The 25,694-nt window shown below is 47.3% G+C and overlaps 1 protein-coding gene across 2 annotated transcripts; it reads right to left on the reverse strand.

The window, feature by feature from the left end:
* Positions 1-68: 68 nt before the first annotated feature.
* On the reverse strand, positions 69-24,962 carry LOC136375602 (alpha-2-macroglobulin-like protein 1). 2 transcript variants are annotated; one of them, XM_066341207.1, is made up of 36 exons: positions 24,719-24,959; positions 22,391-22,577; positions 21,891-22,053; positions 21,113-21,165; positions 20,789-20,809; positions 19,375-19,528; positions 18,859-18,943; positions 18,205-18,325; positions 17,976-18,093; positions 16,998-17,107; positions 16,480-16,650; positions 15,798-16,022; positions 15,613-15,676; positions 14,947-15,092; positions 14,646-14,795; positions 13,607-13,804; positions 12,859-12,946; positions 12,089-12,236; positions 11,078-11,306; positions 10,620-10,743; positions 10,318-10,439; positions 9,865-9,916; positions 9,388-9,471; positions 8,847-9,023; positions 8,462-8,543; positions 7,444-7,600; positions 6,775-6,849; positions 6,448-6,619; positions 5,750-5,964; positions 5,256-5,471; positions 4,402-4,517; positions 3,663-3,753; positions 3,314-3,382; positions 1,979-2,081; positions 1,259-1,300; positions 69-240 (listed from the first exon to the last, which is right to left on the reverse strand). In XM_066341207.1, the coding sequence occupies exons 1-35, from the start codon at positions 24,787-24,789 to the stop codon at positions 1,260-1,262; spliced, it is 4,398 nt and encodes a 1,465-aa protein (XP_066197304.1). In that variant the 5' UTR covers positions 24,790-24,959; the 3' UTR covers positions 69-240; position 1,259. The 2 variants fall into 2 exon arrangements, with proteins under 2 accessions (XP_066197304.1, XP_066197305.1); XM_066341208.1 differs by lacking the exons at positions 69-240; positions 1,259-1,300; positions 1,979-2,081; ... (2 more) ...; positions 4,402-4,517; positions 5,750-5,964 and having other exon boundaries at positions 5,291-5,471; positions 24,719-24,962.
* Between the last annotated feature and the right edge of the window lie 732 nt (positions 24,963-25,694).

The following is a 25,694-nucleotide window of genomic DNA, read 5'->3' on the forward strand; positions in this document are numbered from 1 at the left end:
GCTCTTAAATGCAATTTTCCTGGTTTGGGAGAAAAACAGTAAACCTGAATAATCATTCAATCACACAGTTCTAGTCTTCTACTTTTAATAAGACGCCACACACAGTCTGAACCTTCCAGAAACTAACTGCTCAGCAGGAAATTCCAAGCATTTTCTCTTTTCTTCATATCTCCATGTGGTGACAGTTGGCAGGGGTGACAAAGGACTTATGGACAGAGGCTGGAGAGGAGGGATCTGTTCCTGTGAAGACAATAAGGGACAAAAAAATAAAAACTCTTCCTGAAATATTAAAGCTAACCTCTGGGAACCCAGGGGCCTTTTTTGTGCCTTGAGATCAAATGGTACTGTCAGGCCAAGAAGAACAGAGCTTTTATCACCCAGAGGGTCATTGGGCACTGGAACAGGTTTCCCTGGGAAGTGGTTTCAGCACCAAAACTGATGGAGTTCAAGAAGCAACAGTTTGAACAACTTCAGGCACATGGTGTGACTCTTAGGGCTGTCCTGTGCAGGGCCAGGAGCTGGCCTCCATGATCCTTGTGGGTCCCTTCCAACTCAGAATATTTCATGACCTAAGATTCTCTTTCAGTTTTTCCTATACAAAGCCCATGTCAGAACCTCCTGTAAGGGTGTGGAACTCATGGCAGATATCCCAGGACAGGGCCATGTGCCTCCCTACAGGTGATTCATGGAGCAGGTGGTTTTCCCAGTCTTGTGGGCTTTGGGCAGGAAAGCACACAGGTGCAAGGAAAGTTTACAGCAGGGGCAGGCACTGGTCAAGCTTAAGCTTTGTTTTTGCTCAGCCTGGAAAGAAGCCAGGCTGAGATGGAGAAAGGTTTGACACTGAAATGGAACCAGGCCCTGCAGTAAAGGTGAGCATGGCATGTTGTCTGCACAGGGCTGGAGGGATGTGAAACTACAGGGAAAGTGCCAGGAAAGGGAACTGTGGTGACTTGAATAAAGTGTATGTGATGCAAAGGCCCAGGACTTGTGATGGTACTTGGTACATGCAGTCCTTGTTTTCTGGAACATACCTCCAACTTTGTCATGATCTTGTCACATCAAATCTTCTACTTCAGTTCTTTTTCCCTCAGTTTAACCACTGGGATACAGGAACTCACCCTTACTTGGCATTGCAAATTGCTTTCTACCCTGGACCTGCAGTCTGGAAAGTTTCTTGACCAGGGGCCTTTGCCTGCATCTCCCTCCCCTTCCATATTCTTCAGGACCATGCCTGTGATAAGAGGTGCTGGGCCCTCACCTCACTCACACGGGACACTGTAGCTCATCACTGCAGTTTCTTCTGGAAGACAACAAAGAAAGTGCTGGTGAGACACACTGACAAAATCCCACAAAAGCTATCCAGCATTGTGCTACTGCTCCTAGGAGAGGTGTTCTCTCAGTTTACAGGCTACAACTCCCCTCTACTTGACACATGAAACCACTGCTGTGTGCTCATGGCTCTGCAGCTGGTCAGGATTCACCCAAGGTATGAGGCTGCAAGTCCCAAAGAGCTCCGTCACAGTTATGAATTCCTTGCTTTCTGAAGGAATAACAATCCCCAGCACACTTCCAGCTTTTCTTCCCACTAGGAACCCCGCAGAACAGAGGACGAGTTGTTTTTGGTGTTATTCTTCCAAGGGGGCCCTTACTCTTCTGAATCATCCTCTCACTATGGTCCCTCTACATTTGCTGTCTGCCACAAGGTGTTCAAAAGCACAGCTCCTTGCTCCACCCTTGCTGGGAGAGCCAGACCCTCAGTTGTTCTACACATCAGCCTCAGGCCTGCAAGTTCTGGAGCCAGAGAGAGGAAGACCTACCATTTTAAAAACCAACAGGCTAAGTTCATGCCTAGAGAGCTTCTAAGGAACAGTCAGATAACCATGCCAGAGATAGTATTGTCATAGACTCAACAAAATTCAGAAATTTTCTTTCCAGAAGTACATTTGGGTGGTTTTTGCTGTACAGCATCTGAACTCACCTGGCATATAGTAATCATAGATCTTGATATTAGCTGGTTTATGATCCTTCACTTGCATGTGCTGCTCCACCAGGAAGGTGTAGGTTTGAGGCTGCCTAGTCAGCTAAGACCAAGAAATGCAAGGATTAAAACCAGAAAAGGACAGAAATCCTGTAAGACAACCCCTTTTACTTGCTTGCACTCAGGCTTTGTGGAGACCTCACCACTTTAACAGTTATTTTCTGCTTTCTAGTCCATCTCAGAAACACCTTTTACTTCCCATTCTGTGACTATCTCCCCTTCTTGGTCACCAAATTTAAATCAGCTCATGAGGAACATCAAAAACCTACAGAGTCAGTGTGCACTACCTAAACGGAATGCTGGTATTCCCCACCAATCCCACCTTCCCATCCAGCTCTACTCTGAGCTCCTTCGTGCACCTTGCCTCAGTAGCTACTTTCTTATTCACAGTGACATCAGCCCTTATTCTCCAGTCTCACACAATCCTCATCATTATGCAGACAAATAAAAGCTGTGGATGAACATCTGCTGTAGGGTAGTAGTTACATGACCTGCTGTTGATTGGGATGCACCTTGTGTTATTTGGCAGCTTGAGCTGAGATATTTCTCTGTATTGCCTTTCTGCTCTGTGCTGTAGGTGTAATGAAAGCAGCAGCTCTGCAAGCCTAATGCATCCACATGGCACTAACCCATTTTCTATGGGGCCAGCTTAGCTCAGCCTACTGGCAGAAACTGAGGGATGAGAAGGACAGAAATGCTCCTTAGAAATGCTGGAATTCTAAATACATGCCAAGTCTCATTTCTGGTGCTGTTCAGGTATTCATGGAGCTAGAAAAAGGCTGGAGTGGTTGTTAATCTGTTGATTCATGAGGCTGTGGAGTGAGCACTTCTGTTCACACAACCATCTGGTTTAGCTTCAAACAATCTTGGCAAAACCCATGAACAGTCTTGCATGCTCTCTGCTACTTTCAGGTTGCTTAACAGCTTTCTAAGATTTCAGGCTTGCTTGGATTTGCTAGACAGATCTTATACACTCCCCAGTCCTTATCAGGCACCATATATATGGACTTTCAATACTTCTGAATAGTGCCAACAGATGTAGGCTTAACATAAGAGTTTGCCTTGTTTCACTCAAGTTAAGTAGCCCTGTAAGTGGCTCTATGGATGAACAACTGCTGACTGACACTTCCCCAAATCAGCAAATGTGGCTGGTATGCAGGAACAACAGCTCTGGATAGTTAAAACAGTAATGAAACCAGTAAACATGGTTTACAAGCATGAAAACTGTCAGTCCACAGCCGCTTTAATTGTGATGTTACCCCAAATTACACTCACTTCCTCCAGGTAGAGAACGACTTCATCAGCGTTGCTTTCAACTTTCTTCACTAAAGGCATTTTCTTTAGCTGAAAATAGGGGGGAAATATCAAAAAGGCTTTAATAAAAAGAAGGAATATTCAGGGGTATTTGTCCTTGTGAGAGTATTGGCAAAATATTTATGTGGCCAGGGAAGCTGTTGATGGCAAGGTGCAGCTTGGAAGAGACTTTGAGCATACAAGGATTTCTTAGGAAGAAAATAACCCTGTTGCTCTACCCACAGGAATGATCACATTTCAGCATACAGTCCTGCATGGTGAACATCCATCACTGCTCCCATCCCAGCTGGACACAATTTCACAGTCTCACCTCTTCCAGTGAACCTGCCACGGGGCTGTATCCAGACAGCAGCTCCACTTGGATCAGGACCATGTTGGTGGACACACGGTTCCCTGTGTAGCTGCAGCAGGAACCCAGGGGACAGCACTAATGTTACTTTCTGAGCCATGATCTTCAGATACTCCAGCCTAGCTTTGGTACTCAGGTGGAGGAATGTGCCTTTCTTTCCAGTGTTTCTCCTGTAATCATACCTGTTTCTGTACTGTAATAAATCTCTCTGCTTCCCTTGATCTCACTTTTAATTGTGCCAAGATAATAAGTTCCTTGGAAGCCTTCTGGTGTTACCTTCTTTAGGCATGGCAGGGAATATCACATCCTATGCCTGTTCTCTTGGCAGTTCTGCTCCAAGCCAGGCAGGAGTACAGCAGAGGAGAGTGGTGTGACAGTCAGCCGGGAGCAGAGGAGGGAACACTTAGGAATATGTGTCAGTCCCACAGGACCTTCACATCATTAGCATTTTGACATCTAATCCTAGAAGGGGGTGAGACCCACAGACCTTGGGAGAACTCATGGTGAGAGACATGGGACAAGACAGGACTACAGTCTGAACCACCCCTCAGCTGCCTCTCACCCAGCTGGGGAGAGCACAATGGGGTCACCTCAGCACTTGGACCCCATGAGTGAAAGGGAACCCTGCCACCAAGAGGCTGGTGTGGTGCCAGAAGCCTCTCAGCACAGGGGAGGGAAGGAGCAATGGAGTGTCTCCTACCGAGCACGAATGGTGACAGGGAACCGTGTGGCGTCGGGCACGGTGCACTCCGTCTGCACAGATACAGCAAAGGTGGCCTCGCTCCTCAGGGGAGGGATGTGGTACCTCAGGACAGCCTGCCAAGACAGAAAGAAGCTGGATGGCAGAGAAAGCAAGGTTTTTTTTTTGTTTTGTTTTTGTTTTTGTTTTTGTTTTTTTATGGAGAGTATTCTTGTCTATACTCAGCTAGTGTTTGCTGTCTTGTGTGACAGAGGGTCACACTTGTGGCTGCTGTTAGGAGCACGAAAGGACGACGCAGGCCAGTAGGAAGTCAAGCAGGAAAGCTTCTACTTTATTTTTCTGACTCCATATATATACAAATTTATAGACAGGTCAAGATTGGCTACACAGGTAGCCACCTCTTCAACCTCATTGGTGACCATCACCATCGATCATCATTCTCCTCCTAGAGAGGAAGAATGTAAACAATTTTAATAATATACATAGTTTACTTGAAGCTGCGTGAGAACAAAATGCAAAAAGTGAAAAACAGGCAAACTTGAGGCAACAGTCTTGTATTGGTGTAAGAGAAAACTATGTGGCAGAAGCAGAGGTTCTGCTAGTAATGCACTGCTCCTGGTGGATTTCTTGGAGGAGAGGAGCTGCTCTGGCTGGATGGAGATGATCCAGATTTCATCTGGGGAGTAGATGTTACCTTCCTGTTGGATCACAGTTACCCTCACCAGCCTTGAAGCTCAGATTCTTGCAATTTACTACAGCAGTTTGTTTTCACTGTTTGCTAAGTAGAAAGGTAAGATGTTCTCTGGCCTTTCAAGGCTTTTCACCACACAGACTTTCTTCCTGGCTGGGCTTACCTGCAGGAAAAGACACCCGTGGCCCTGCACACGCAGGGTATAATCTTGGGGAATGGTTGGCAACTCCACTGTCTGTAGCAGGAGGCGATTGCTTTTGTCTACTTGGAAGTTTTGGCTGAACCCCTTGGAAGTGAGAGAAACCTGAAGATCAGGGCTATCCTTGCTGAAGATGTTGGTTGCATACAGGGCCAGGGCTTCCAGAGCAGCAACTGTGTCCTGAGGAAAAACATCAGGAAAAATAAGATTCCTGCTTCCTATGCATGCCCAGTCCTTAGCCTTTCCCTCCCTCATACTGCAGCTATAGCACAATAAGGGTTGCGCTTTTCCCTTTGGCTTTTAGCATGGCATTACCCATAACTCCCAGGACATGTAAATCCATACATCCTTTTTTTTTAATTTATTCATTTCTCTTTTTTTACTATGGGCTGTTAGAACCCATTGCTCTCAAAAAAAAACAGTACCAAATGACGACGATGATGGCTCAAGGGGATTACCTGGGTTGAAGCAAAGCCTCCATATGGGTTTTGCTGCTTGGTGAGCCAAGACACAATCTGGGATGCCTTTTTGATTTCATCTGATGACAAACTTGACTTTGTAAGGTGAGCCATGAGGATACTAGATGTCAATTCCACATCAACAGATGGAGCCCGATACCAAGATAGAGAACCTTCTTCCTGTTTGGACTGTTGACTCCAGAATATTTGGTCATCTACAGGTGGAGTGGGAATATTTATGGAGTGTATAGCTATATCTAGTGATCCTGGAGTTCTACTTAGCCCCTGTATATAGGTATTAAACAAACATGTACATTGGACATAATACAGTTGGACAAGATTTACATGCATTCCTATTTGCTCCCCAGACCCTGCTTCTCCCAGCAAAACCTTAGGCCTGCAGGCTGGGGAGGAGCTCCACAATATCCATGAAGCTCTCCTGGTTTGGGTGACTGGGAGCCCAGGACTCTTGAGATCATCCACAGAGACAATCTGTCTCACAGTGTGGATATAACCTGGGACAGCTTGGCAAAGTGAGGCTTGGGTAGCCAAGCCTTGGACTCCCCACAAAGCTCTGGCAGTATCCATCCACACCTCCCTCCTCTTCTATCCTGCCATCTATTTCCATGGTTGTTCAAACAGGGATTTCCACACAGATCTGCTAGTGGCCCTCCCTCCTGCCCCAGAGTCTTTGGTACCTGATATTATGGCAGCCTTATCCAATCTTTTGAGGATTTTCTGCCTGAGGGCCTTGTCACCTGCCACTGCAAAGGCATTTGCAGCCAGTGCCAGGCTGTAGAGGTTGGGGCTACCAGTGTCAGCATTGACCAGGTCCCTTATACATTTCAGAGCTCTCTCCACAACTGGGTCCTAGGATACAATTGAAAGCACTCTCGTTACAGGCAGGGTGTTTGGGAAGGGAATGCAGATTTCATGTGTGCAGAAGAGGGTGGAGACCAAAGGCAGAGCCCAGGCACTGCTGTGAGAGGCTGCTCACACAGCCCGCTCCTGCTGCCGGTACTCACGGAGTGAGGCATTCCCGAGCGTATGAGAGCTATCACAATCACAGAGCTCAGCCCCAGGCCTTCCTCCACTGCACCCTGCAGACACCACAAACACAGAAGAGGGATGCTATGAGAAGGGAGAGGGAAAAGTTTTCCAGTGCCTTCTGGTTCCCTAGCAAATGCCAGCAAAAGCAACAGTGATGGTCCTCTTCCTTCTCCTAAGGAAGTAATAGGACTGGCACCCATTTTAAAGGTCCTGCATACCAGAGCACTTCTCTGCCAGGGTTCCCCAATCTCTTCTGGGTAGCTGATCCCCTCCCTCTGCTAAGCACATTCCCCTTTCCCCTCCCAAATGTAAGATTTTCAGTAGCAGATTTCAGTGCCAGGGGAAAGCGATGTTCCCACAACCCTGCTGCAAGGGTGGTGTGTGTTAGCTTGAGATGGAGGTAGGGCAGGGCACTGTTTCAGTTCCCAAGTGCACATCATCAAACGCAAACCTTCATCACTCACAACTTTGAAAAAGTTGTGACTAGGGAACTGTGACTAGGGAACCCTGAGTGTCACCCAAGGGTTACCCTGGGCACGTCAGCCTTCCTCCTGTAACAGAGTTCATTTGTTCTTGGCACCCAAACTGGACCACAAAGTGAAGGAGCTCTGAGGTACCTAGTGAACCACCAGGACATGCCATACCATCAGACCATTGTTGAAGAGCTTCCCCACACTCTTGAAGCAGCCAGATGGAGTCTGACTTTTAATCAGGGCACTGGCAGCATCCTTTATATTTTGTTCATCTATGTGGATGAAGTCCTGGGCTTGGCTGAAGGTCTTCAGGACAAGAGCAGTAAGCCTAGAGCCAAGGAAGGAAGAAGGAAATAGAACTGAACTGTCACTTGATGCATGTCTCCAAGAGGAGACAGGAATCCCTGTGTCTTCTACTACATTCTCCCTGTAGAAATACCAGCAGGCCACAGCCCCTATGCAGATGGAGAACTGGAAGCAATGCACATGAGCTCAAGAAGCTTGAGTTCAGAGCCATCTGCAGCAAGAGAGAAAGAATTCAATTCTTCAGACCTTCAGAGCTCTGCTAATTACAACAGGTTGCTTTGTTGCCCTGGAGGGCTGACATTTAGTGAGCTCACTCAGACTCATTCCCAATCCTGTCTGGGCACCAAGCATTCTGAAAACCTGTAAAGAAGGTGCCTTTGCTGCCAAGTTTTCAGAATCAGTCTCATTTGGGGTGCCCAAGAACAAACAATTCAAAAGGGGTACTTCAAGTTAGTTCATTGCCACATTTGACAGAGGTGTTTCATAGACTAAGAGGAAGATTTTGTATATTTGTCAAAACAGATAAATAGAGAAAGTGATGGCATACTGGGGAGTGTGAAACCTGGCATGACATAAATGTTATGGAGTAAGAGATGGATATTGCTCCTGTTTCAGCTAGAGTGGAGTTAATTTCTTCTCAGAGGCTGTTACAGTGCCATGTTTTGGATTTGGCAAGATAATGGTGTTGAGTGAACAGCTGTGTGGTGCCTGATTTCCATCTGGGCTTAAGCCATGACAATTTCCAAAAGGTCTTAGAGCAAATTCTTTTCAAAACTCCACACCTTCAGACTGCCTCAGTTTCCCAATACCAAAATCTAAGCGAGCTCAAGCCTGACCAGGTCAAACTGTTGTTCCTCAGTTATGTCTGGATATCATTGCTTACCAAGTATTTCCTGGCTCACTTCCTTCCCCAAAGGCACTGTATGAGCCGTCTGTGTGTTTGTACAGGAGCTGCTGCTGATATCCTGCAGGAAGAGGCTGGGGGTAGTGAAGATGCTGTGTGCCTGTCCTGTTCTCCAGGTGCCAACCTGCCCCACCAATCCTGCTGATCATTACAGAGAGCATTATCTCTGAGGAATTAGGCAGAAGGTGCCGTCTACCGCTTGTTCTGCTGACATGCACTGACCTGATTTACAGTGCTGCAATTACCATTATGTCAGGCAAGTGATGTTGCACAAATCCTGCTCAGCACCAGGCCTCTGCTGAGGCTCCTTCTACACAAGTACTGTAGTGGACATCACCAGCTCAACAAGGAGAAATCCACTCACCACTTTCCAGATAGCCAATTGCCTTCTGTTTGATTTCTGGAGTCAGCTGTCCTGTTTCTTCAAGGTATCGTGTAATAAAGACATTTGGGGCAAAATGAACCATGTTCTGCTCACCACAGCCACTGGACATCTGCAGAAGCTCACCTATGTTGTCCAGGGCTGTTCCCATAATGTCACCTGTAGGACAGAACCACAGCTTTGGGGGCCATATGTATTCTTGGATGTAAAACAATTCTGGTCTCACAGATTCTCCAGATAACCTGCTAAGACTGCTCTCAGTTCACCTCTGCTCATGTGATGCCCACAGACTGTAGGAACAGTGATATGGTACTTGTCTGTCTTTCCCCTGGCTTGGTGAAATTATATATCCATCCAGTGCCACTTGTATAGGAGAGATAGGATACTGCTCTGGAAGACAGTTCCACACCTTTCTGTCCATATTCCCTTTCATTACTTTGTTTGCTAAAGAAGACACAGTGGCACCAGAAGAGACGTGTCCTGCAGGGGAAAATACTACTTCCTAAGACTTCTAAAAACTCACCTAAGAAAGAGATGTGGGCTCTCTCTGACCCAAGGACAATGTTCTCTGGGACAGTGAAAGAGATTGTCTCTGAAGCTGAGGTTCCTGCAAATGGCAAAAACATCAGAACACGCATGAGGAAGATGGCAGAGTCATAGGGGTCCCCCAGGAGATGGTGTGAACAGGTCTGGGATTACTTCATCCGTTGGTGAAATCAGCATCAAAAGAGAGGATGACACAGAGATCCAGCCACCCGTTGGTGAGGGTCTGTGATGTGGTTAGACTGTGGTTAGATGTTGCCAGGAGCTTTTGTTACTAGGTAGGGCTGAATGGCCTTGCTTACCCATAAAAGCTCCAAAAATCCCTGACTTTATGCTCCCTACACACCTCCACAGAGTCCTAGAGTTGTTCAAACATCAATCTGCTTTAATCTGATCTCCTTGTTCTGTGCACAAGCACAAACCCAGTAAGACAGTATTTGGGGGTCTCTGCACCTACCTTCAGGGCACAGGATTGAGGTGTGGGTTTTTTCCTCCAGCTGCCCCTCTGCCTGGTAGGGAAAAGGCTGGTCAGCACAGAAGAGAGAGCAGTAAAATCAGAAAGCAGCTATGCAGCATCCCACCTTTGTGCAAGCACCTTTTCCATCCTTGTGGGCCTTGGCAAAGGGCTTCACACAGACTGCAGAGATGTCCGTGCCAACAGTGAAGTTGTACTGGGAACCAGGTTTCTAAGCTGCTGCATGGCCTTTGACCCTACTGCCCTGCCAGTAAGCAGTTCTGACATTTCTGTCCCATCCAGTGGAGGAGCTCCAATCCCATCTATCCTTAGAATCGCTCCTTGACCAGTCTCCCTGAGAAATGCACCCACCTCCCCAGCTGACTTTTCCTTCCCAGAGCCACCCACCAGAATGTCTTGAGCCCAACCCAGCTCCAGCCTTGCCAGAACCCTGACCTTCACCAGCAGGTGTTTAACCACTGTGTCCTTCCCTCCGGACTCTGGCACAACAGCTGGACGCTCTGTGCAAACATCTTCCCACTCCATCGCCTCAGCAGTGACAGTGAAATTCACTTTCCCTGAAAAACAAAACATCAAGAGGCTGGTTGGCACATCTATGCTTGTGTTTTCGTTTGCTCAGCCTTGGGCTGCTCACTCATGCTTTGCACAGTAGGCCAGTCTCCCTTCCAGCCCAGCCCTGGCTTCCTCGAGCAGCTCTGCCAGTGCCTCCCATCCCTGCCCCTCCCTTGACCCCTCACCTAACTTTGTAGCCTTCACGTCCCAGGAAAATGTTTTTGCTGAATCAGGGCACAGGCAAAGAGTGAACCTGACATTTTCATGCAAAAATTCAAAATCCCTGGAGTCCATTAGGCTAAGCTGGAGCTAGAGGTGAAACAAAAGGGAGTTCAGGTTACAGAGCTGCTGCTGCTGTGTTTTTCCATTCAGGTCTTTGATTCAAATAACAATCAATGCCAGAAGCGAGGGGTGAGTATGACGATGGCCTGTTGCAGTATCTGTGGGACACCAGCAGTGTCCCATGGACATGCAGTCATGTAAGGTTTAGCTTCTGGGGAGGAATAAACCAGTCAGTGATGGCTCTGTATGGAATTAAATCGAACAACTTCTCTGGTGTCTTTTGCCCAGTGCCCAAGCAGGCAGCCCCTTTGTTTGAGTCTCTATTAGTGAAGTAGTTTCCACACATCTCTCTGCCACTCACCGCCATGCACTGCTTCAGGTAGCTGAAGACTTTGACTTTCAGGGGAAATGACTCTCCCCGGAAAACAGAATAAGGCAAAGTGGGTTCCACAAAGAAGGGCTTGAAGGTCCGCAGGCCGGCAGCCTCTGAGATTCCCAGTCCATGGCTCTCCGAGGTGCAGAAGGTCATGGCTCTCCAGTCTGTGATACTGTCAGGTACTGTGACAGCTAGCTCAGCAGCCCCTGAATCACTGAGGAGAAAACAGAGCAGAAGAGGTTGTCCCCACCCTGGAAAGATTTCTCTTGGGAAGACAAATGCAGAAATTCAGACTATGAAATGGAAGTGCATGTCAAGGCATGGGGATTCCTGGCTAGTAGGACAGAGGTATGGGAAGGACAGCAAATAAGTGGGCAAGGAATGACTTGAGAGAAAAATGCAACTCAAAATTTGCTTTTAAACAGTGCTGCAGCTGATATTCTTCTTTTGAGTGGACCCAGAGGGCTCACAGGGGTCTGTGTTATAAACCCAGTCTGTGCCATATTCCTACGTCTCTTCCTATTGGGAAGGTGTGGAGACAATGGAACATGTCTCTTCTGAGGTGCATACTGACAGGATAAAAGGTAACACACAGCTGGAACATGGGAGATTCTGAGCTGACATAAGAAAATACCATGAGGATGGTCAAACATGGAAACATAGCTTGAGGAATCTCCGTCCTTGGGAATACAGAGTACTTTACTACAGCTTGATCTACCAGGACCTGCCTTGTGTAGAATGTTGAACTATGGATCTGTGGAGGCCTCTTACATCCTGCAGGAGTGTGTGATGTTAAATTCCTAGAAGCATTTGGAAAATCTCAAGCAGAGACAGGAACTGAACAAAAACTCCATTGCCCTTATTCACTTCATACCTCTCTCTTTTACTTTGTGCACAGAAGGCAAAAATGCTCTGTCTCTGCTCCTGCCCATTCCCTCTACTGTGTCGGGCAGAAATCTGTAGACCTGTGGAGCCACAGCCCAAGTGATTACTCACTTGATGGGAACCAGAGTCCAGATGAATGTCTCTGGGAACCAGGTACGTGCTGGTGCTGACTCACTGCCCAGCTCAGTGTGCTCTGCCTCAGCAGCTTCAACAGCAGCATCTGGATACAAGCTCTCCAAGTCTGCCAGCTCATCAAGAGCTATTGGGAATACAAGCATGCATTCAAAGGCAGAGCAACTGTGAAACCAGGATAGAGTTCAGCCAGAAAAACCTCAGTTCTCCATCCCTCCCACTCCCAGCCCAAACCCCCTTGTCCTCTCCAAGATGACCTCAATTATTGTCTTCCACAAGACAATCGAGGAGGCCAGGAGTATTCCAATGTGTGTGTGCTCCCCCATGAGACATTTTACCTGCTCACAGTTTTGCTCTTGTTCCCTGCAGAAAAGCCTAGATACTGCCCAATACCAGTCATTTGTTCATTCTCTGGTTTTCAGAAAGATCCTTCCTAGTCTCACAAACAGATTTTCTTTCCTGAGACAGATGCCTCATTTCCCTCCTTGACCATATTATCTTCCTGCTCACCAGTTGAAGCTTCCAAACAGGTTTGAACCCTGCAGCCACCCCTCTGCCTCTCCAGTGCACTGGACACACGCTCATGCCAGGGCCTTTCCCCTCTCCCTGTGGAGCACATCTCCTGTGCAACCTCCCACACATCTCTGTAAGCCATCCCCAGCTCCTAAGTACACTGCATGTTCAGCTGCCCATGTGCAGCCTATATGTTACCCGTAATCTCCAAAGAAACAGGAAAAATCGAGATGTACACATGTAGTCGTAGTCAAAAGTGGTCTGTGTGCGGCACTCAATTGGAGACTTGATTTTAAGGCTGGTTAAAAATGTTAGACCTGCATTCTGGAGGAAAGAAGGGAAAGAAATGAAAGCATATTTCTGTGGAGGGGTTGTGTGTCCGAGGGTCTGTCTCTTCCTCTGCCTCCCAGCATATCACAGCTACTCTGTGTTGTTGCATCTCAGCACACCCTGCAAATTTATATCAGGAGAGAAGGCAGAACTGTCCTGCTTACAGAGCCTGGTCCTCATGTGAAAGGATTGTGGGGTGACCACTAGCATGTGCATGCCAGTACAAAAAGTCATTATCTTGGCTCCACAGTCTGCTGTCCACCCTAACCCAGGCTTTTCTTTATCCTTCACTGCCATTCATTTCTACTGTTCTTTCTCTCCTTTCTCTGGGTCCCATTTTTCTCCCAGGTGCTTTGCATTTCCAGCTTCCAATTTTCTCTGGCACAGGCTGACAATCCATTCGGCTTCCAATCCCTAGAAAGTCTAAAGGGGATTAATGGGGAATTGGGTTCTAGGAATCTTCCTGATCAATGGGAATTTATCATGCTGTGAGCATAGAGTGTCATTGATCTTTTAGTACAGAAGCTTAGCAAATTCAAATCGTGAAGTCACCAGCATTTACAGGAAACACAAGCTGTTAAGCTACCCAGTGGTGACCTGGGATACAAAAGGGCTCAGCTCTGATATTTCAGGCTTTCTGGAAATTAGATTTACCTTCAGAAATTCATAAACATCTGGCTGAGACACTGCATAAGAGTATCTGTTGTACATGAATGGTGACTTCATTCCTGATGATAGGGTGGCCTGAGAGGCATCAGTGATTCCTGGGCCCCTCTGGATAGTGCAGTAGTCACTGTAGATATCTGTGAGGGTGCTGAGCTGCTCCTGAGTATAGCTGAACATATTATACACCTGTAGAGAGAGAATGAAAACAGTACAGATCAGTGTGAGAAGTGGGAAGATTTTCATTTCTATCCAGAGACTTCCTGTGACCTCAGAGGCTGAGCTCAGATCCCTCCTGACACAAAAATCCAGCCTCAAGAGATTTTGAATTTTATGGAGAGCCTCCACAAATTTTGGATGTATAGCATCAGAGATGAACATGAGCCCCACACTCTGGGGTATGGCTGCATAGCTGTGGCCACTTCTAGCTTAATAATTGTACCTGTGAACTCAATGAAGACAGTAAGGACATCTTCCCTGCATGGGGGAAACATTGGACAGCTTCCTGTCTGACTGAAGACACATCCTGGATCCACCAAGACAGTGTCAAGAGGCAGTTCAGGTGTCCTTAGACCAAGGTCTAGTGGATAAAAGGGACCCTTCCACTGCCAGTACACCACTTAGTACACTCCCTGAATGGAAGGACTGTCTGGTTCATGTGAGCTGGAACAAAGACATGGAACCTCTCCCATGTTTGGCTTTTTTTTTTTTTTAGCATGACTTTTTTTCAGAGCACTCTCATGAATCAGTTCAGGAGATGGATTTCTCTTGCCTTCTGCTTGCCACTGTGGTAAAGCACCGTAAGATTAACGAGGATGGGACTTCAGGCTGTAGCTGGGGATAACAGTGGGTTATTCTCTTAGAATAAATCACCCTCTGTATAGACTGGAAATTTTGGCTGGTGTTTCATGTTAGCCTTCATTTTTCCTCACTAAGCCATGCCCTGTCCCGATTCAAGTACTTGTTGGTGTATCCAACAATATCCACCTTGCCTTATTAATCAGCAATATTCAGCACTGAAGTGACTCACAGTATCCTTGGATAGCTCAGCCTCTGGCCTCAGGAGAAGGACACTCTTGTCTACTGCACGGATGCTGCACAGGGAGCCTGGTGCAGCCTGCAAGTGGAGATGGACGGTCGATCCTGGGAGAGCCACTGCGTCTGAGAAGCCAAGCTTCACCTGGAACAGCAGGAGAAAGGGGGACTGCAGACACTGAGAGATGAAGGGGGGGAAGCCGCGCTTATTGGATTCTGCTGGATATCTACTGCCAGTTTGCAGATCATTAGCTACCCTCCAGACTACCTGCCCCTCTGTTTTGTGCAGTGCTTACATGGTTCCTGAAGCAGCTGGAGACTTTCAGGCGTAAGGTGTCAGCTGCCACTTGTCCCTCAGGGAAGGCAATGTAAACAAAGAGGGTAGCCATGGATGAAATGAGGTCAATGGGCAGAGTGATGTTGAAAGCCCCACTGTACTGATCTGAAGGAAGAAGGAAAAACTGAAAAAGTATGGCAAGATGAAAGGAAGTCTGCAATCCGAGGATTACAGCAGCAACGTGCTCTTCCTCTGTAATACTTCTGTAAAGATTCTTGGATAAAAACTATTCTGCCTTGCTTCTGGGGAGGCCATGGCCAGGGCAGGATGGAGGTTTTTATAGCAGTGACCTTGTATCATGACACTCTTTGGGAACAGTGAACACTTGGAAGAGAAATGACTTTCCACTTGAGCCCAGAAAGACTCCATAAGTTACATTGGAAGCCTCTGATAATTTCCTGCTTGGCAGGTAAACTCTGACAGTTCCATCATTTGATCAGCAGGAAAAAAAGGGGGAAATTAAGACAGAAAAAAGATAGCATATTTCCTATACGTTTTTTTTTTTTTTGTGCCAGCTCTGTGGTTTCCTGTTAGTCTCAGACCTCTTTTCTCTCCTTCTCCATAAAGGCTGGAAAAACTTTCTCGCTAGATTCTTAATCTGCTCCTGGTAGTTAGATGCTCTTACCTGATGGCGGATCAAGCAGCACTGTTGTTTGGCCATGATGCACAAGGGACCCTCTGGCCATAACCTAAAGGGTAATGAACAGAACAAAGGGTTGAGAGTGCCTCTGCTCCACGTTTCTGGGCCAGCAAAGGGCCCTGTGCTGACACAGACATGGCACAGAGCTGACCTCACTGCCCCACACTCACCAGGTGGTAGAAGTGTGCCCTGGCAGCCCCGTGGCCCAGCTCTGTGGCAAGTATGTGGTAGTGCACAGTGACCTGCAGCACATCCCCACAGGCTGGCACTGCCTGCCCCGGCTGGATCCTCACAGAGCTGTGGCTGGAGGAGTAGAAGGCCCTCAGCGGGAGCGATGCCGTGCCGTAGGACACCTTCACGTTCCGACCGCTCGCGTCGTCCGGATGGGACTTGGCCTGTGGCACAGAAAAAAACGTCTGAGGATTTCTCACAGTTATTCCAATGCCAAAACCAAGACTGACTGAACAGTGGGATCTGAACTATCCCAGGGTAAGGTGCCTATTTCCACCTAGGCCAAGTTGCATCAGTACAAGTTCTCCTCTTCCGTGGAGCTTAGCATTACCTGCTGTACCACACCCTGGGATAACTGGCGCCTAAACAGGAGCAGGGAGCTGTACCCTACTAGAGCTTTGGCTGAAGTCTGAAATTCTGCAATGCTGCTGCTACCCTGGGAGCAAGCTAGACCATTTGACTATGTAAAGTGGCTTATTAGCCCCTGGATCAAACCACTGAGCCCTTTTCTTCTGTCCAGTATATGTGGATAAAGTATTAGCATGGATCTGCTCTTAGAGTGTATTTAAATTCTATTTACCTGCTCAGCTCCAGACTGGTCTGCAGTAAGTGTTTCCTAACCTGTAGTATAACTTTACTGCTGTTGTCCCATGCTGATGTCTCTAAGACAAAGGAGGCCATCCCAGTGTCGTCCGTGAGGTAGGTCTTGGTCTGCTTCCTGCTCCCATAGGACACTGTAAGAGTCACCTTCTTCTCCTTCAGGTGTGTCCCATTGGCACTTTTGAGTTCCAGCTGTAACAATGCAGAGAACAGACAGAGGATTGGAGGCCTCAGAACTGAAAATCCACCTCCCAATAGAAGTCCCAGTCCCCCACTCTGCAAAGGACTCTCAGCATGGATTTTAACCTCTCCAACCCTTCCCCATTTATGCAGCAGCCATCTCATCTGGCAAAGCCACAGATCCTGCAGTCACACTATTGGAAAACCTTTTGGTAGATATGTCAAAGGAGGGACTGGGGCAGAGGAATGTGCTGGCAGCTTTGGGCAGCTCAGAACAAGGGGACCCCTGGGCAGTTCTGTGCCTACCACCTGCTTAGGCCCAGCTGCTGGGCTTTCTGTGTTTCTTCCCTTTCACTCACATTTCCATAGTAGGGAGCTCCTTGCTGATAGTAGTAGCTTGTCCCCCAGAACTGGAGAGTTGTGATATCAAAAGTGACCTTGCAGTTTTCAGTGGTGTTGAACTCCACTCCTGGGAAAGACAGGAGGAAAATGCAGGTGAATATCGTGTCTAAGCAGGCATCAAGATTGGATGAATTCAGTTAAGGAGTGGACTGTCACTCACAGGGGACTGTAGTTTCTCTATGCAACTTTAGTTTCTCCTGAAGTTGCACAGAGAAACTACAATCCCTTACATGTCAATGTGTGTGTTAACACATTCAGCTGTAGGGCCTCCTACATTCTGATGTGACAGAATGACAGCAGTGTATCTGGAGGCCTGTTCAGAAAATTCTCAAACACTCTTTCCCACTTTAAGATGGTCCTACTCATAATTGCTCTCTTCCATTCTCCTTCCCTCCTCACAGCAGTCACTAGAAGGCAGCATTTTTCCTTGCCTTTCCCATGTCAGCTTGCAGTCTGATGTCTTGTCCTGCGTGTCCATCTGAAATCCCTGCAGTTGTTTGTTAAGTGAATGTGTGTCACTGTTTCTGGTAAGGGGCTGCAAAACATTTTCCTGTAAGGAAGGCTTTGCAAAATCTTGTGAGAGAGGGAATATTATAGGAAACCTGATCTCCCTATCTGGGATGTGGAGAAAAATCTAATGACAATACACAGTCAGGGCCTTGGTTATCTCTAACTTGCTCTGAATAACATCTCATTCTTGGATTGTTCTAAAATATGGTTTAAGAACAAGAAAACCTGGCCTAGCCCACCTCTGTACACATTTTTAATGTGATGAGAAGACAAGAAAAAGCAGCTCTTGCCCATCTCTGTCAAAACAAAATGACTGCCAGAGCAGGCATCAAGACTGGATGAACTCAATTATCTTACTGATAAAAACCCAAAAATAAGTTAAAATTAGAAGATTTTTCACGAAGTGTAGAATCAGTTTTTTCTACCTGTTCCACTTTCTTTCAGGAAAGCCTCAGCCTCCAGGTTAAAATCATAATTATCACCATGCTTCCGGTGGAAAATCTTAGTATTCACTTCAGTGGAAAAGCAGCCATCTTCATTTGTCTGGGAATACGAAATTGTATTTGTTAACCAATCATGAAGGCAAAAGAGTATCCTGTCTCTTTGCCCTTGTTCCTCCCTTTTGCAAGAGGGGTGGGTGTCTCACGCACTCACCTCTCCAGTGTAATCCCTACAAATATTGCGCTTGGCTTTGGAAGACCTCCGGCCATAGCGGATGTGTTTACGGCACACCACAGCCTTCACGCTGCCCTGGACTGCTTTCCCATAGGTGTACCTGGCAAAGGGAGCACAGAGGACTTACAAAGAAACATTGGCTCAAGACTGGGTAATGTCAGCTCCATCCTGTGGTTTGCAGCTACACAGCCCAGCAGCCTGCAGTGTATTCATCGGCAGAGGAGGCCAAAAAGTACAAATGACCTCATCAGATTGAGACAGAAGGTGAGGTTGGGTGAGTTCCCTCCAAGTCAACACCAGTCCCACAAGGCAGGGCTAGGGGACATTGTGTTGGCCACAAACTGAGCCATTTTTCCTACAACACTGTCAACTAACAAACACAGCAGAGGTGTTGTAGGGCACATGCTACATTCAGGGAATCTACTGCCGCACTTTCAGACTCACAGAGAAGGCAGGGAGAGAGAATATGGAGAAAGGTGAGAGACCAGGAGAATTGCTTAGCAAAGGATGCCAGGGTACCAACTCTCGGGGTGGAGGTAGGGCTGGCAGAGAACATTTTGAGCTCAGTTATTGATGGCTGTGCATTTTCCAAACCAGTAAAAATGCACCCTCTGCCACGATAAGTCAGCTCACATGCCACAGACGTGGAGAGGGAAGTTTTCCTCTAGGATGGTGACCACCTGAGGCATCTGGATGGAGACACTGAACTTGGGCAGCACTGTGTGAAAGCAAGAGAAATATAATTCAGTGAGAGCAGAAAGACTTAATTTGCTCTAATCCTTCTTAAGTGGTTGTTTACAGAAGAAAAGAAAAATCTCTCCTTTCATTCCCTGACTAACAGCACGGGGCCTGGTAGGAATACACCAACAGCCCAGCTAGGAGAATGGGGTGGGAGTAAGCAGCTTGAGTCTGCTCCTCACTGCACAGCTGTGGGACACTGTCTCAGTCCCATCCTCAGGACATGGGGGAGGAAAAAGCCAGTGGGCCTGGGTGAAGGTCAGTGATTACACCTATGGGCAGGCAGTTGCACTTCCCAGGAGACAGCACAGCTGTTCACAGCTGCATGGGCCATCCAGCTCTGTGTGAGGGCAGGGCTGGAGGCTGCCAATACACCTTTCTCTGCTGCCACCAGCTTCCTGAGACTCTTACCATACTCCTCGACCCTGAAGGTGCGTGTGAGGTGAGGCATTTTGATGGTGTACTCTCCAACCGGTGCTTCTGCAGCCAGCGGGAAGGACAGATCCACAATGCCTCCCACAGGTGTAACATCCAGCCACTGTGCAATTCGGTTCCCTTTGGGGTCCTGCACAGGTGTAGTAGAGAGTAGTTATTTTCCAGAGCAAAAAGACTCTTTTGCAGGACGTCCAAGATACCAGGGTGTGGTCTGACCACATATTCTTTTGCCACGAGAGCCCAGGTCTATGGCACAGCTACAGTGCTCAGGTGAGTCCAAGCTCAAAGAGGAAAGGACTTTTCTCTCTGTCTCATTGACAAAGTAAATCTATCATATCATTGTTCCCTGGCGGCACTGCCATCTCTGACTGCTGCAAAGCTATTATTTACTGCCTGCCTGTCTCACTAAGAGAAAGAAGTGGTCCTTCTTAGAGATCGCTGTGGTCACCTGAACTGGAACAGCCCAGAGGGTCACTGTGGAGACATTCTGCCCAAGGCATGAGCTACTGGGGAGTGATTTCTGGGGAGTGATGTCTTGAATCGTTGGGAAAGAAAGGGGAAACTCCCTGCAGGGGAACCAATGAGGCACAGTCATGAAGGACAGTGTTTTCCCACTACTGGTTCTGGGAGGGCAGGAGGCAGAACTCTGGGTAGAGCCATCCTGCCCAGCCAGTAGGAACTTTATGATGAGTTCATGGGTGAGGGGAACCTCTTGTAGAATGAGTGGCCACTGCTGTTGGAAAAGGTGAAGCCAGATGAGAGTGCTATGTTTGCACAAACTGGCATAAAAGTATTGCACAGATGTCTCAGAAATTGTGTGTTTATGTAATGATTCCTTGCTGGGTATGACATGTACATTAACTACTGCCCATTCCTAATTGGGACTCTGCATGGGTATTACAAACCCTACCACCACTTTTAGGTGTCTTTCCTCAGCACAGTGATTACACTGAACAGATTTTAAGAATAATAGCCTGAAAGCTGCCTTAGGAAGTGTTTCTAGCTGTGCAGTCACAATACGAACTGGTCAAACTTTTGTTTTCTGTATGGTAAATATGAAAGTCTCCTTAAGGAAACATCAAGATTTTCACAAGTCTTCAGTTCATAGGCTAGAGGGACTAGAATTCCAGTAACCACTCTAGAAAAGTTTGCCGGTTTTCAGTGGCACTCATCATTTACTGCAGGGATCCCTGTGTGATCAGTGTCATGACACTGCTCTGCCAAACTTTTGTCAACACGGAACGAAGGAAGGACAAGCAATCAAGGACTGTTCCCATTCATTCTGAAGTAACTGACTTTTTGCATCTGTATTTCCCTACCACCATCTCCAAACCTGTGTCTTCCCCAGTGTGAGAAGAGTTCATCACTGTCAATAAATTAGGAGCTTTACCTTCAGTTCCACCAGGCGCTGCTGTGGGGAGGAAACAACAGTTACTGGTGTGATGCGTCCAGGTAAGTTACCATCCACCTCACTGGTATTTTTTTATTTCCCCAACCATCCATCAGTCTTCTCTAAGCAATTCTCAGGGACTTCCCATAACCCAACATCATGAGCAGCTCCTGTCTTGCAGGTGCTGCCCAACACTGTGAACACCAAAAGGAATTTTGGGACCAGCTGTACACACATCTCCTGACTAGCCCAAGCACTGATCTAGAAGACATGCAGGTAGCTCATAACATTTCCAGACTTCAGGTATGTTCCCTCTTGACTTACTGTTTCACTGCTGGCAATAAAGTTCTGATCCAAGGTCACAATCCGCAACTTGACTATAAAGCAAAAGGAAAACAGGATTGGCTGAAATGAAATCAAGCCTCTCAATAGTAAATAACAAGAACACATGGCTGAGAAAGATGTGTACACTTCTTCACGGAGAGGACGTGGGCAGCAGATAGGGCTATCCACTGCTAGGCCCATGTCCAAAGCCCTGCTAGGAGCTGGCAGCCAGAAAAATAAGTGTTAGGAGAGGCAATGTGGGGCTCCTGGGAAGGCTGGCTGTGCTGGTGGGAAAGAGCATTTTTATGGACAGTGGAGCTGTGGTGGGCCACTCAGTCTTGCCTGCAGTGAAGGTCATCCCAGTGGAAAGTGGGGAGAGGCATGGGGCAAACAGCTGAACCCTGTGGTGATCTGAGCTGTGCTAGGGCAGTGATGGGACCTGTAGCACTGCAATCCTCATCTGAGGAAGTCTGGCAGGGAAAGAGGGATTTAGGACCGTGACAGACAGTCATGGCTTTGACTGGAGCAATCATGAGTATAACACTGTGGCTTCTAAATCTTTTCTCATGCATCAAGGAAAACACACAAGCCCTGTTCACTTGACATGTGGCACACTGACATATGACAGAGATATTCCCAAACCCCTCAAAGCCTAAAAGGAAGCCTGTGGCCCATCACCCTTCCTGAGCAAGTCCTGCTCAGAGGACTAGAGAGTACCCCACATTTTGTGACCTGTGGACCACTCTCTCTCTCACAAGACATGGCATTCTGTCCATACCAATCTGTCCAGGTTTGTACACAGGTTTGTCTGTTTGGATAAAAGTCTTCTTGTCTGCGTGCTTGATTAGGACTTTCTGTTTCTTCTGGAACTCTGAGTTGGCTTCTATGACTGTGATAACAACAAAAGCCACTTCATCAGGGTTTCCAAAAGGAGGAGGGACCTGCAGGTATAGTTATAAACATCATTCAGGGGGTATCCATTCACTGATCCTGAGGTTTTTGGAATAACGATTATTATATTACTTTTGGGTTGCTCTAGTTCTTCTTGCCTGGAAAGACTTCACAGAACATTTCAAAAAGTTTTCTAGAAGGGTAAAATATTAGTGGGGCTACACAGCAGGAAGAACACTGGCAGCCCTTTGCAGGCTGAAGCAGAAGATTCACTGGCCAATTAAGATGTCCTCTTGGGAAGACACAATTCCTTGCATTCCTGCCCGGCAAGAGCAGAACTCATGCAATATCCACCCCAGTGAGAACCCTTGAAAGTATCTTCCTCACCTGGAAGCTTGTGCAATGAAAGAAGGGGAACTGAGGGATGGACTGAGAGATCAGAGTCTCATTCCCAGCTCTGCTTTGCAAGGTGACCGACACATGGATGGGGATGGCTTTCTCTCTGCTGAGCTGGAGACACACTGTCTCTGAGAAGGGGTAGTAGAGCTGAGATGGTATTGCCACAGCATAGTTCCTGTTGAGAAAGAGAGGGAGAGAGAGGGAAAGAGAGAGAGGGAGTCAGGTTAAACTGACTTTCTAAGAGGACAGGTTTTGACCTGTATTTAGATACTTCCTAGAAGACTTGTGGTCCTTTCATTCCGCTTTCATGGGATGTGACACTGTTCTCATCTATGGGTAACTGCAGACATTGACAATAAGGCAGCACATTACATGCGCTGCATGCACATATAAAATTATAAAGTCACTGCCATGCAAACTGAAAGGGAAAATAAGGTGAAGGAACCTCCCCATGTCATCCAAGGCATCAGCAGCAGCTCGGCTCTCTTGCAGGTTTCCCAAGTCTTCAGTGTTTTGACTGAAGCACACTCCATTATCTCCATCAGTTTTGTTGGTCAGTATTCCCTACACCTGGGCTCAGAAACAGTGCCCTAGATCCCTGTGTGAGGGACCCAGTGTCCCAGCTTCATGTCCCAGCCATAGAGACTCATGAGCACCTTCACTTCAGCTCCTGACACTCCTGGCCTCTTTGCTCTCTACTTGCTCTCCCATCTCTGCATCTACTCTGAGCTGCATCCATAACACCAAAAAGCTGTTCACAGTTTCTTTGTTTTCATCTTCTACTGTACTGTAGCATCTAGGACCAACAAAAAAGCCAACATTCAGGCAGATTTAAAAATTCTTATCACTGGCTCCTCCCACTCACTGCCTCTGGACAGGCTCAGCCAGCAGCATGTTTTGCAGGAAGCAGAGGGCAGGACCTGGAATGATCAGAAAAGCAGGAGGAAGGGAGGTGACCTACTGGCAGTTTTCAGCTGGAGCTCAGCACCCTGGTGAGAGGGAGTCAAAGTCCTGCTGGCCAAGAGACTTTGACTGCTGTCACACTTGAGTCCTGCCAAGCTGCTGTGGGGATCTCAAAACACACGCCAACAACATTTTGTTTTTCCTACTTGAGCTGACTCATGGCACCTCCCTCCTGCCACTTGTGCCAAAGGATGGGATGAGCACTGAAAATTCACTGCTTGAAGCCTCCCATATCTCCCTTGCTCTTATGATCCTTTACTCTGGAACATTTTCTTACACTCCTTTAAAAGTTCATCCCTTGCCCTTGCTTTCTGAGCTATAAAAGTAAGAAAAAACATCTCGGGCTGTCATCCAAGGGTCCCAAGATTCAAGCTGGATCATGAGCCTATGAAAAAAATTGGAATACAGGCAGGACAGCAGACAACCTGTTGAAACAAGTGGTATTTCCATAAAGCAAAGCTTCATGCTGAAGGTTTAACAGTGGTAAGCAGACAGCAGTAAAGCACATCCTTTGCATGGGAGCTTGTCAGCCTATGGAACATGCCCTAGAGGAAGTAATCCCACTGGAGAAGTTTTTCTAAAACTAGACTTGTGCATGTCACACCACATGCAGCAGGAGGGAACCAGCTACAACCCACTGCCATATTTTTCACTGTAACATCTATTGTCCAAGCACAGTCATGCTTTTGTTTGCACTTGTGCCATGGCTGCAAAAGTAAATGCCTTCAAAGAAGCAAGAACAAGTTCACAAGCCTGGATATCACAGCAGTGCCTGCTGGAACAGGAGTTGCATTCCTGAGAAAGTATATGAAGAGAAGCTGTGCTGGGAATTGTCCTTGACAGAAGTCTGAGAAAAGGTGTGGTGGGAGCAGGTGGCCAGCCAAGCCTGAACGAACACACTGCTTTACCAAGAGCATCCCTATCAGATACATGGGCTCACATTTGCTCACTTTGTAAAGACACTCAGCTTTGCTGGCTAAACTATTAAATGGTGACCTATGACTCTGGGAAGAAAAGCTTAGTCCAAAGGAAACATATTCTGGAACACAGTAGGAGGCATGATGTATTGGCAGGTCAGAATTAAGTACATGCAGAAAGCTGGCAGAGTTGTTCTGCTTGAGTCCTCGCTGAAATACATGGTCTACATCAAAGGCACTAAAGGAAGAACCAGTTAGCAGGGGGAATGTGGGGAAAGGGCACATGGAAACAAAAAGCCTTGGGAACATGAGAAATTATGCCTCTCTGGAGAAACAGTCCTCACCTTAAGGCTTCCATCCCATTTGTGTCATACTGCCACCCCCTCTAGGATCCCTCACAGACCAGAGCACATTTGCAAAGCAGCAAATTTCTTACAGCATTGCAGGCATTCCAGCCGTGCTGGGCAGGAGAAGGATGCAGCCCCACAGGAAAACGATCCTCCACATAGCTGATTGCAGGTCGAATTCCTCCAAGGAAAGCTTAGCCACTCCTCAGTACCCACTTTGCCCCTGCTCCTGCTGTCTTCCTTGTCCCCCTCATCCAGAGCCGAAGGCACACACAGCTCCTGCCCTGACCAGACACCCGTTCCTCCCTTGGCTTCAAAACCAAGGTGGAGATCACGCTGCTCGTGGCTGGAATGTGGGCGGGAGAAAGGGGTGGCGACAGTGTTTACTGCCTACAAACCGGAGGCAGCTGCTTCGAGACTTTGTAAGGCTCGTCGGTGTTTCTCTGGCAGAGGGCTTGTCTGCCTCATGCAGCACAGCTGCTGGCAGCAAGAGTACTTAGTTACTGTACTTGGTACAGGCACCCAATTTTTAATTTTTTTTCACTCCCCAATTTTTTCCTGGGACGTCATCAGAAGCATTTGGATACAAATTAATTCTTTGTGATGCCAGCGAATTTTTCTCCGTGGTTCTTCTTCTGGAGGACTTCTTAGGTATTATTTGCTTCTTACTGAAATTTCACTCCGGACCTGCAGCCTCCAGCTGGATCAGCCCAGGGCTTCACATGCAGCTCTGCCACTGTCCCCATTCCCCCCTGGAGGAAGGGAAGAACGTTGGCATTTTATTACCTTTTGGTTGTCTTTGTGTTGTCTCATTACACTTCAAGTTTGGACTTGAATTTAAACCCCATTTTAATTTTGGAGACTCAAATATGCTCCCAGATCAGTGACATACAGTGCTTTAAACCTGAGGTTTATCTGCAATGCCAGTGCTGGGTTAAATGCTGGTGTGCCCCTGTTACACCAGACTGTGATCTAAGAGAGTGGGTGCTAAGCACACACATGGGGACTGAGCCAAAGTAAATCCAGGGGATTGCTTCAGCCGAGAGCAAGGCAGAGGTGGATGGC

Source organism: Sylvia atricapilla, chromosome 2 (assembly GCF_009819655.1).
Source record: "Sylvia atricapilla isolate bSylAtr1 chromosome 2, bSylAtr1.pri, whole genome shotgun sequence".
In the NCBI taxonomy this organism is placed as follows: Eukaryota; Metazoa; Chordata; class Aves; order Passeriformes; family Sylviidae; genus Sylvia; species Sylvia atricapilla.